Below are 12,079 nucleotides of genomic sequence, written 5' to 3' on the forward strand. Positions count from 1 at the left end.
GATTCGCTCGAGCCGAAAATCGTCCGGATCACTTCAACGGCAACGGCGCACACCAATTTGACGAGAAAAGTCGACGTTCTTCGTATTTTTGTCCCCGACTACGAATAATTTATTATCGGCAGATCCGCCTCGACGACCGCAGCAGAGCGCAGTATAGCGATTTGAGAGCGATTCTAATTTTTGCCAACAATTTTTGCCAACTCGATATTTACAGCCCGACAAATTTTGTAAAAAAGAATTAGGGGAAATTGCTCGTGAGGAACGGTCTCTGAACCATGCTCAATGTCCAATGGCTCGATTTAGAATCACCCTGAATGTACGCGAATATCTTGTGAATATATCGTCCTCTCCCACCGATTTTCTATTCCGAGAGCAAGACAAAACTGATACGCATACGCAGAGAGAGGATGAACAACGGAAAAACATACATAAAAGAAACACGTAAGTAACATCGTTGCACACATTAACGCATGGCCAAGATGCATGGCAAAAACCATCGCACTAATTGATAACAAGTAATATCACGACAAAATGCATACAACAGGTAGACACATTCAACCAGTCCGTGTCCTTTCGGACGTTTCTGTAATTGTCACGATAATCGGTGAGTGTGTTTGTGCGGGCGCGCGATCTTGAATCCGTTTACTCGTAAATTATACTCGTTCGCATTCTTATATTTATGATTCAGCGCACGACGTAAGCTATCGACAAAGTGCAAAGAGAAGAGGCAGCGTACGCGTTACGCGTTCGTGTTTTCATATAATGAGCAATTATATAATTAGCAATTTGTCGGACGCTGCCTCTTTTGTCTTAACGAAGCGGTTTCACGGTTGGGCGTAACAAAAGGTGTAAAAACTCGTCTCCTTCGAACGCGAAAACATGTGCGCGAACGCGCACAATATTGTGGGAAATTATTCGTCGCTTTACCTTCGCTTGGACGGGACCTTGCTCCACGAAGTCGAAGTCTTGATCCTCTGGAGGTGGTGGCCAAGCTACTCGCTTGAGATCTGAAGAACGACAATAATAAAAGATTCGTAAGGGTGAAAATCCTTCATTTCTAAGTGCTTGCTCGCATCCGTGCGTGCTGTTGTCTCTCTCTCTCTCTCTCTCTCTCTCTCTCTCTCTCTCACATTGCGCGATTCTCTCGCGATAAGTCGCGCATACTCAATCACGGGCGGAATACGAATACATATTTTCTGGCAAATGATAAATATCTGGATCTCACGCGTCACATACCGATGCGATTCTCCGTGAATTTTTGTCGCTTCGACCGCGAAGAAGAAGGACGCGACTCTGCCAAAACGGACACCCGCCAACTACTGACGTTATGACGGAGTCACCTGTACCCTTCGTTATTGCGGAAACGAGGTAGCTACCGATTATAGAGCTTTTTTGGTAATCGGCCAAGGAGTGGGGTTTGATGTTGTGCCCGGTGAGGAGGGGCAACGCGTATTCTCGAGCAGAATCACGTAAAACTTGTCACGAAAAATTTCCGGTTTGCGCGTTGTTCCAGACGCGTATCCCCGAACAATCTTGCGATAATCTCTCACGAGAGATTCTATGTTACTCTTGCACAAAATGCTTTACAATTACCATGGCAGTCAAACCCTACGTTATTTTCCTCTTTTCTTTTTTTTTCTTTTTTTTTGCCGTTATCGATGCGACAAAATCGCGGGTCGAATCCATTCTGCGAGAATTGATTGGAGGCTGAAGAACGCGCCGTTGTCCCAATGGACAACGGCGAACTTCCTCGCGCTTGGACTTTTCGACTCAGCGGGGAATTAACGTGCGCAGCTGAACATGGCAGAGACGGCCGTTCTTCGACACAACGACGTCCCGTGTTCGCGGATTGAGAGGCTCGTGCATTTCGCGAAAATATGCTGCTAATCTCGTGAAGTTACGTCTTTGAGACGCGGCCAAAAGCTCTCGCGATATAACGAAAGTAACGAGTGTGTTGTGCTAAATTGTAAACGCGCTGCCGACGATACTGGTATTAATTTGGGAGACTGACGCGGCGGACTGGCTGGCGATCGATGACAAAGCCGTCGTAAGTGCCATTGCGATATTTGCACTTGTGAATCATCGCGATCTTATGTGGCGACAACAATAGATCTCGAGTCGCTTGAATTGAGTTTGGATTGACATCCATTTATTTTTCGAGAGACACCTCTTCACTTACTGGCTTGACCACCGCGCTGTCTCGCTTCTTCTTCCTCAAGCATACGTAGGACCGCGCTGTTCTGTAGATTCGCTGGCTTGGCCAACTGGTTGAAGTCGATTCTGCAAAAAGACGAGGTCAACGTTCAATCGCGCTAATCATTTCATCATAGATATCCGTACTTCAATAAGCGAGATTTCAGATGCGAAAGTTAGTTCAACCGTCTCATCGTCTACTCGTCTTCCGTCTCATGTGCGCGTTGTATCGTCGTCGTCGTCGTCGTTCAGCAGTAGACGAAAAGTCTAGAGTCATCGGAACTTTATAGAACGCGTGGCAAGGATTCGTCGTCTGTCAACAACTGACAAGCGTGGGACCCGCGAGCTGTCAAGATTTGAAAGCTCAGACTCGGGAGAACTCGCGCTCAACGGTAGCGGTCAAATCGCTGACAATTTGTGCGATCGATGGTCACCTCTTCGTAGTGATCATCGCGGTGCGGCAGGCGATCCAGGAATCCCGAAGCGCGACGAGAACAGAGGACAATGACGACGCAAACGGAGAACACGTGCGCGCGCGCGCGCGCACCCACGGAGCTAAGTCAAACGCGAAACTAAGTCAAGTACGAAAACGCGACTACAGCCGATGCGTGAGGCTTTGCGCAACGGCGAGGAGAGGCCCCTTCGTCCCTGCCTGCCGGCCTGCGGCTGTTTATTTCTAACCGGCCGATGATTCGGCCCTCTGAAAATAACACGTGCCGTCGCCGCATCGGTGCGACTGACGTAGCAAACGGGACGGAATCGACGATGGCCGGTCGCGGGTCGGCTGATTCATGCAGCGGCGACGACGCGGTGTCGTCGCGCGACCGACATTGGTTCGGGACGATCGTGACACGTGGACCGCACGCAGGTGGAGGTTCTGCACGCTCGATGATTGACGCAAGGTGGTCGCCGGTAGCGGCTCGTCGACAGACATTTCTGTGAGACTTTGCAATTCGAAGTGTCTCGGTAACGCGAATCCCGCGCTTCGGAATGTTCGTATTAGAGAGTTGAGACGTTTGACAAGATACGCGTCGGATAAAACACACACACACACACACGACTCACCCGACTGCACCGTTGGCCAAAATTTGAGTCTGCTTGTCCAGAGTCTCCTGTATCGCTTGCGACGAGTACAGACCAATGGGAGAATTAAACTGCTTATTCACAAACTTCGCCTTTTGAGTAGCCATCTCGTATAGGTGTCTCGATGTGCCTTAATTTATTCTCTCAGCAATTACTGCAACTGAGAAAAAAAAATGTTGTGACAAGTCGACATGACTTTGCGATTCTAAATATGAGTTATTATTTTTTTAAGCGTAACACAGACAGCACGAGCGTAGTTTTCGCTGCGCGTCATTCGCGCGCGCGCGCGCGCGCGTACATTCTGCCAAGAATTTGTCTCGCGCATCGGACAACACGTCTTACAGAGTCGTACGGCACAAATATTCGTGTCTTACGACTAATGACCGCTCGCACACCTGCACGTAGAAATCGAGCACGGCAATAAATAGCGAGTGTAATTTTTCTTTCGTTTCGCACCGAGCGACTGCCAGCTGCGGCGATGTTTCTCTCATACGCGGCCAAAGTGACGTCTGTCTATGTTGGCACATTTTGTGCGAACGCGCGCGCGCGCACCTGCGTGCGTTTCGCTAACGTAACGCAATTAAAATTGCTTAATTAATTTTCCGTGAAGAATTACGACTATTAATCTGTCGTGACGTGACAGCCGCGAAGATCGTCTTGTCACATGACAAGATGAGCCGCATAATCTCGTTCTTACGTGTGACTCACGCTCGTCGCATTCCAAATCGATCGCAAATCACGCGGGGTCGAGGAGCGAGCAATTTCGGGAAGTGGGTCACGAGCGAATTATCGTCCCGCGGATTGTTAAATCGTTCGCGATTGTTTGATCGCACTTGATCGCACAAGAACGCGATCGCGCCGCGAGGGAGATTGTACAGTCCTCGGAATATTAGTCCTAGACTCGTTGCCAAGAAATTCGTCGCGCAACGACGAAATGCGATTTAATAAGTGTCAAACATCAGTCTACATCGGAGAAAGATGCAATCGATATTCCCTACGCGAGAGGAAAAAGAGTGCTTTCGTTGTAATTCGGCAATTGACAATTAACTGGGAAAGAATCTGAGATGCGTGTTCGAAAAATTAAAGAACGGATATATACGTTATTCAGGCTCTGTATGTTTCATTTGTTGCTGAAAAAAAAAAAAAAAAAAAAAAAAACTGCAAAACGACGGAGTCGGCGAGTGAAAGTAAGATTCATGCTATTTGGCTATTACCAAATGCCACACGAGTTATTTATCTAGAGCTATTTATCGATGAAATATTCCGTTATTTGATTTCAATTTATCTATAAAATCTCCAAGGTTTACCTAAACCCTCATGAATGCCTCTTTCTCTCATTCACCGATTCGATCGTACTTTTCGCTGTTTCTTACGTCGATACCCAGAGCGAAAAGTGGAAAGTGCGGACCTGTTTAATTCTCGAAAACTTGGGATTCTCGCTGACGCGTCTCGGCTGGGTAGCCACCGGTGGCCTACCGTCGGTTATTTTTGCTTAGAAATTCCTCCGAATATATCTACATCGTCCGCAAAATCTCTACTTCTCCCTCCTTCTCCCAGCTGGTCTTTGAAGCGCGCGCGCGCGCGCGCTCTCCTTCGGGTCGTATTGAATTACATCAAAGCTTACGCGCGAACGGCAAAAATCGGTCAGTATCGACGATGAAAAATATCTAGCGATAATTATTGCTCTATAAATACGCTAAGCTGATAAATGCTGATTGCGCTTCAGAGCTCCGTACAAAGTGTCCTTACATCTAAATGAGGGAAACATCGCTTAGCAAAACGATATGTACGCTATTCGTTATGTTACAATATTTCGCCGTCTCTGAGAATGCTTTGAGATAAAACAATAAAAATAGATAACGTCGGATCTTATCGCTATACGCGATTGACGCTGAGTGATTTTTTCCTTTCGATACGCTTCATGAATTTGCACTTTTTCCACACTCTCGACAGTTAATCACCCTTCCCGATTTTCCACAAGTTTAGCCCTCTTCCATTTTCCCGCTCGCCCGCTGGACCGTTTCTATTCTCAATCTCATGTTCTTTCCGTGTTTTAACGTCTTCACCTATTTTTCTTTTTTTTCTTTATTTTGTCTGTTTCCATTCTTTTTCGTTATGCCGTGGCTCCGTTTCTCGTCGGATCTTCCTACCGTGGTACGACGACGACGACGACGACTACGAATGATGCAACGAGGACGCAGCACCTACCTTCGCGCTGATATACGTGAAGCACGCGGGTTCCTCGGGTGGCGAAACACACTGGACTCGGAAAAGCGAAAGCACCGGAGAGCAGCAGAAGAAAACCGTCTGCCCCCTCCTATACCCGGAACCGCCGAATACAGTTCTGCCCTCTCACATGTTCTTCCTATGTCGCGGTTATTCTCGATCCCCGAAATGCTCTTTTTCCCTCTTTCCGTCTTTCTCCCACTCCCCCCCCTCTCTCTCTCTCTCTCTCTGTGTATTTACCTTTCTCTCTCTCTCTCTCTCTCTCTCTCTCTCTCTCTCTCTCTCTCTCTCTCTCTCTCTCTCTTTGATAGCCACGACATTTGGCGGATTTCCTGGCAATTGCGAGAAAACCCTCTGCGTTTTCCCGCGCCGCTTCCGAAAGTCTCGTCGCGCAATTCCGCGCGAGTCGCCGAGACGCGGAAAGATGTGTCGTCGATCGTGCAATTGCACTCGGCACTCGAGGCAGTTATTTTTAGTAAGAATATCGCACCCGTACTCCGTGCGGACGCTCTTTTTATTTTTTCCCTCTTCGCGCGGAATATTCATAAAATGACACACAAATTGCGCAATTTCATCGGGATATCTGCGGGACAGCTGTGTCTCTAGTCGATACTCGACAATTCGAACTCCGCTTGCTCGTGTCTTTCATTCTCGAACGATCCGAATATCTTGCGTGTCGTACAATTCCTGAAACTTGTTCATACCATGCGTTACATTACATCGCTGTTAGTCTCGAGGTATATACGATACTTTGGCAGAAAAGTCGAGAGATGATACATCATCTATGTATCATTGAGCATTTCAACATTTTCGCAGGCAATCAAAACGCACGTAAGCTCTGTCAATCTTCTCGTGCTCTGCGTACGCAGTTAAAAGTCTCAGAAATTGCAAGAAAGTTTTATTGCTCGAAATCAGTAGTGGTGGTTTCCATGGCTAATCGTAGCCTTTTTTATCTCGTACAATGTAATACTGAAACAAAAGAATTAATTGCCTATCCGCATTCGATAAATCCGAGAAGTTACATCCGCCGAATATCCAGCGAAACTTCGCGAGAATTCTGCGCTATGAAATTGAAAACGCGCCAGCACTCGCAGCCGGTAAATCGTACGTTTTGTGCGTTTAACATATCTCTCGCTAACGCAAACAAAAATAAATCAGGCCAAAGTGGCTCGGCGATGTTTCGCCACAGACACGAATTGTTTCGAACGCAATGCGACGCACTTTCGTACTTATTGCTACCCCGCAAAATCACCCCCATAAAATTCAAAGCGGCAGGAGACATTGTCATGACAATGTTATCAATGGATTTCTATAGTTGTAACAGCGCGTATTTTATGGACAAGCAGATGTCAAAGATAATACCTTTAGCATGGACGGTTTGATTGCAATTTCAGCACAAAGGGTGTCGATAATGAACGAGTTTCCTCAAAACGATTCAAACGCTAGATTTAACGATGTCTTGAGAGATACTTTCGTCCAAGTTACTCCTAAAATACAGACCATACAGAGAGAAAGCTAATACATGATTGATCTTAAAATACCTTAAAATGTCCGAGAGATTTCTATTGACATATTCGTATTGCTCAATGATTGCACTTAATAACCTAACCTAACCTTGTTTCGCGCCACTAGAATCTCTGCATTACCATCTCGAGAGGAATCGAGCACCTGCAGACAGGCAACCAATCATGCTGCAACATGTACCAGCGATCTGACCCTGTGCAGAACTCGTACGCACGAAATATGCAATGATTTCGTAACCTGAAGATCGCTCCAGAGACCGTGTGTATCAATTGCAGGCATAAAACTTATTATTCATTTGGTCGAAAGAAATGTATTTTTATATTACCTCGGTACTGAGTCGAAGCAGCGATATACATGTGTACATACATCGCACAAGGATGAGGAGGAGAAGGGAGGGGGTTGACCATCAGCAATCTCTCAGTAATATCTCCAAAAATCATCTTACACGGCGATAAGATGTACTACTTGCAGTAGCCGGTACACACACCTCAACATCTCGTTGTTGGCGATAATCTATGACAATGTGGAATATTACATAAGCCTGCAATTACGTACAGCACGCGTTTCCCAAGAATGTTATACAGACAATACGCTCGACGATTGAAAATCGACAGAGGTTAAGTTTCGATAATTAACTCGAGATCAGCTTGATAACGAGGAGGACGACAGATCTGGCGTATCGGCGAGGGAATATCTCAGAGAGGGTGAATTAAATTGAGCGCGATCTGTCGATACACCTGTACATAGAGAAGCATGCCGGTGGCGAGGCAAGGCGTTCTCAACATCTTTCGCGATACATGGTTTTTTACCTTCGCGCGCTCGCTGTTACTACGCTCTCGCGCCGACGACACTGGAGAATCGAAGAGGACGCAGCGGTGACAAGAGCTGTGCTTACTTACACCCGGCTTTCCTCGCCTTGTCGTCGCAGCGAGGAGATGTCGACAGGCGCACAGAGGGCCAGAGACGCGCTCGCTTTTCCCGCCGTTGGGAAGAATGGAAAATCAATAATCGCAATCGCCCTTACCGACTCTTGTGCGCGCGGCAACGACGCCATTCGACCCGACGATCGCGCCCCCACGAACGCGTCCTCGTGCCGTACCTCGTCGTCTCTCTCCGATTAGTGGCAAGCTCGCTGCGCGTCCTCGTCGCTCCTGTGCGCAGTTATTGTCTCCTACCACCACAGGAGCGCGGTGCTGTCGAACTGGCAGCGCCGTTACGCGCTTCCGTCATTGGCGGTCGACCGCCATTATAGATTCCGTTGTGAGTGACCGAGTCTCGCCCTGGCGAGTGCGACTTCTCACGGAAACTTCGTCACATTTCAACGTGTTACTTGCTCCGTCGTGCACTTGCCGCGAATTCGAAAAGGAAACAGAGGGAGACAGAGCGACAGACAGGGGCGAGGAGTGAGGTAGAGGGACGAATAGATTCGGCGGAGAGCAGTGGACGAGCGAGAGCGACTACTTGGTGGCTGCAAAACCGACGATGAAAACGTACAGCAGAAAAAAGGGCGACAGCCCGAGCAACGTGATCATCCATGTGAACGAGCTGTGCCGACTGTGTTTGGCCAAGGAGGAGGAGATGGTACCGCTTTACGAAGAAGAGACCGTGCCGTTGCCGCTGCGAATACTCGCCTGTGTGAACATCGAGGTGGGTCTTTTTCCCGCGGACCCCGTCGTCGTCGTCGTCGTCGTCGTCGCCGCCGCCGCCGCCGCCGCCGCGATCGTCGTTCTCGCGTCGCACGATTATCGCGGCGAGTGATAATCAGCCGAGCCGAGCTCATCGAAAAATAGGAATCTAGTTTATCTCTGCGCACTGTTTCTCTCTCTCTCTCTCTCTCTCTTTCTCTCTCTCTCTCTCTCCCCCTCCCCTCCCTCCTTCTTTCTCTGTCTTCTTTCTACGTGTGCACACGGCGTCCTCCCGCGCGTCGTTCGGCGCCTTCTCCCCATCCTTCCCACCGCTTTCCAACCTACCTCCACCGCGCGCGCAACATGGCCTTCGATGCGAAACTCACACACAGATACGCACCGACGACAAGCGCGTCTACGTACGTACACGCGACACGCGCGAGAGCTCGTTGGAGGGTGTGCGTGCACGCGGCAACCAGCTACGCGACGTCGGTGATACGCCGCTGCGCAAAGCAACTACCGGCCTTACCGAGTTATCGACGAGCTGTGCGATAGGTATACGCCTGTACGCGCGCTGCTTCGTCGCCTCATTACAGGGACCTAGACTCCGCGGAGGCCCCACCGCGCGATCGTTTACCCTACGGATTTATAGAAATCTGTAATATTATTGCGTCGGACATAATGGCGCATTAGCTTCTTGGACGATGCAGACGGATCGCCGCACGCGACGATCGGCCTTTTGTGACGATCGACATTTATGCCCGACACTTTATGCTGATGCTCAGCCCTTCCTCTGCGATTTGCACGACGCGCCTTGTTTCCTCGATCGATGATGTTTTCCCGATAGGATGCTGAGAGCAGACGTTGGAGTGACGATTACGTCACTCCAACGACAGCCTAAATTTATCATATTTATATCTCAACCTTCATCCGTACACAAGATGATTAAGAAGATGATTAAGAAATTATCAACTTTTAGCCAATTTCATCAAAATTGACTAAAACTATTAAAGTCATTACCATTTCTTTGTATTGTTTTTTTTTTCTTTTTTTATTGTATTATATATCTGTGTATATGTATGTATGTGTGTGTGTGTGTTTGTGTGTGTGTGTGTGTACATCCTTACCTATCTAATAACATTTCAGGTTTACGAGCAAGATGGTTTGCCCAACATGATATGTCACCCATGCAAATATCAATTGGAGAAGTCCTATCAGTTTAGAAAAAAATGTCAGGTTGCCGATGCCAAGCTGAAGAAGCACATGAAACTGATACAACAGCTGACTGGACAGGACGAAGAAGGCGAGAACCAGGATAACGAAAACCAAGACAGGACGGAATCTACCACTACTGGCAAATCTAAGCAAGTTAAACAGTTGTTGGCTGATCTAGTTGCGATCAAAGGTGACAGTAGCCAAACAGATGGAGATCCTATCGAGGTGACGGAAGAAGAACTCGTCGGAGGTTATATCCTGGGTATGTATATATATATATATATATATATATATATATATATATATATATATATATATATATATATATATATATTGTACTTCTTAGATAGCAATTAATATTTTAGGATACCTGCATACATGTGCGGATTCTCTTTATATAACATATATATCGTCGTTATTCAACACATAGGTATGAATTCAGAAAATGCAGAGATAGAAGAGAATGTTTCGGAGGATCCAGAGAATATTACACTAGTACCTGCTGAGGAGCGAACTGCGAAGGCACGATGTACAATAAGAACAACACGCATCAAGCAGGAGCAGGAATCTGAGGATGAAGCGGAAGAGGTACAAAGAGCGATCGTCAATGCGGAACACAAGAATGTTTACATGATGGAACTAACTAGCAACAGTTCTGGTCAAGGGGAATCGTTGAAGCTGCAACCTATGACGGACACGATCGGTAAGGAATATTGGCGCGTAATAAATGTGAAGAATTGAATAACGTGTAATTAGTATCTGCTATTATGTACAATAAACATATTATTACAGTTGATGCAAATCCAGAGCTGAAGGTCTTCAAATGCGACAAGTGTCCTAAAGCATTCACCCGAAGAATAATGTTGAAAAGTCATCAATCTGTACATTCTACACAACGAGGATTCACATGTCAGGCATGCGAAAAGTGGTTCCCGACTAGATCTGCTCTAGTGAGGCACGAACGTACTCATACGGGTTAGTGACATTTTTTAATATCAATTATCTTTCATATGTACGTGTGTGCATGTGTGTATGTGCGATCATTAAGATTTTATTGATCTTCAAGTAAAAATTATTTTTCGTGTAAATAACTAAATAGTAGAATTAAAAGTAACATATTTGTCGCGGAAATATACATTTATTTGTATTCACAGGTGAGAAACCATTTGGCTGCAATATCTGTCATCGTGCCTTTGCACAAAAGGAGATCTTGTTCCGCCACTTGATGACTCATTCCGGCCAGAAACCGTTCCAGTGTCAACATTGCGAGAAGAGTTTCACACAACGGGAAGCACTCAAAGTGCACATGCGCAGGCATCAGAAGTTGAATCCGAATGATATCCAACTACACCATTGTCAGCTCTGTCCGAAAGCATTCTGTCACGCGTCAGGTCTCAGTAGACACTTGGTTACACATACCGGTAGAACGTACAAGTGCGTGGAGTGCGAGAAATCCTTCACCGACAAGAGTTCATTGCTGAGGCATAGTCGCATTCATGCACCCAAGAAAATTCTATCAAACTAAACAATGTTCGTCTTCGTAAATACTGCGAGAGTGTTTGGAACTGACAACGTGGCCGATTTTAATTAAGCTAGACTTAGGGATTACATTACGGAGTACATTTGCTGAATAAGTCTTTGAAGTAAGTTTACGAGTAATTTACCTTTATATATCATTGCAATAGCCTTTGCATAATCTTTACATGTAAGTTGTATATTTAATATTAAGAAATATGATTTACTTGTTTCATTCTTGTATAAATATCGCTGCAGACATATTGTCCAAACGTTATACATGTCCAAAGAAGAGAAAAGTTGTATATGTGCATATAGATACACATATACACCATACACGCGCGCGCGCAATTTATGTACAATATGCAACTTGTGGAAACAAAATTGACATAAATTTTAACTCGCGTATAATTGACTAGGCTTTCCTTTCTTTTTTTTTTTTTTTAATAAAGCTCAATAATATGTATTATTTTTTGAGTTACAAAATATGATATAATTAACAAAATATATGCAAATTAAAGAAATGACATAGCAAATTGTTTAGTATGTCTCATTTAGCATAAGATTTATTATTACTATATTAGCTTTCTAACGATAACACTGATTATGTATAGATATATATCAATTATATTCTTCTATTTCATCCATATATTCTTACGACACACAACTTTTATATATAAAAGATAACATGAGATTAT

At 45.8% G+C, this 12,079-nt stretch overlaps 2 protein-coding genes across 6 annotated transcripts in view; one reads left to right on the forward strand and one right to left on the reverse strand.

Moving 5' to 3' along the window:
- Positions 1 to 7,219, reverse strand: part of LOC105190803 (ataxin-2 homolog) — a 10,005-nt gene extending 2,786 nt beyond the window's left edge. The window contains exons 1-5 of one of the 4 annotated variants that reach the window (XM_025305377.1): positions 7,117 to 7,219; positions 6,865 to 6,989; positions 3,259 to 3,436; positions 2,180 to 2,280; positions 928 to 1,007 (exon numbers count right to left, since the gene is read on the reverse strand). In XM_025305377.1, coding sequence (XP_025161162.1) covers positions 928 to 1,007; positions 2,180 to 2,280; positions 3,259 to 3,383 — 306 coding nt within the window. In that variant the 5' untranslated portion in view covers positions 3,384 to 3,436; positions 6,865 to 6,989; positions 7,117 to 7,219. Of the gene's footprint in view, positions 1 to 927; positions 1,008 to 2,179; positions 2,281 to 2,627; positions 2,829 to 3,258; positions 3,437 to 5,484; positions 5,668 to 6,864; positions 6,990 to 7,116 lie in introns of those variants that run through there. The other 3 variants (XM_011153742.3, XM_011153741.3, XM_011153743.2) reach the window with 3 other exon arrangements.
- A 1,289-nt stretch (positions 7,220 to 8,508) lies between these two features.
- LOC105190801 (zinc finger protein 501) lies at positions 8,509 to 11,540 on the forward strand. Of its 2 annotated transcripts, none has more exons than XM_011153739.2 (5): positions 8,509 to 8,673; positions 9,798 to 10,128; positions 10,297 to 10,569; positions 10,659 to 10,841; positions 11,021 to 11,540. In XM_011153739.2, the coding sequence occupies exons 1-5, from the start codon at positions 8,509 to 8,511 to the stop codon at positions 11,389 to 11,391; spliced, it is 1,323 nt and encodes a 440-aa protein (XP_011152041.1). In that variant the 3' UTR covers positions 11,392 to 11,540. The 2 variants fall into 2 exon arrangements, with proteins under 2 accessions (XP_011152041.1, XP_025161159.1); XM_025305374.1 differs by lacking the exon at positions 8,509 to 8,673 and adding an exon at positions 8,882 to 9,206.
- Positions 11,541 to 12,079: the final 539 nt, after the last annotated feature.

The sequence above is a fragment of the Harpegnathos saltator genome, unplaced genomic scaffold (genome assembly GCF_003227715.2).
Source record: "Harpegnathos saltator strain DR-91 unplaced genomic scaffold, Hsal_v8.6 scaffold694, whole genome shotgun sequence".
In the NCBI taxonomy this organism is placed as follows: domain Eukaryota; kingdom Metazoa; phylum Arthropoda; class Insecta; order Hymenoptera; family Formicidae; genus Harpegnathos; species Harpegnathos saltator.

Coding starts and splice junctions, on each gene's coding strand:
- LOC105190801 (XM_011153739.2), top strand. CDS start 8,509: ATGAAAACGTACAGCAGAAAAAAGGGCGACAGCCCGAGCAACGTGATC. Junction 8,674..9,797: donor TCGCCTGTGTGAACATCGAG/GTGGGTCTTTTT, acceptor ATAACATTTCAG/GTTTACGAGCAAGATGGTTT. Junction 10,570..10,658: donor ACCTATGACGGACACGATCG/GTAAGGAATATT, acceptor ATATTATTACAG/TTGATGCAAATCCAGAGCTG.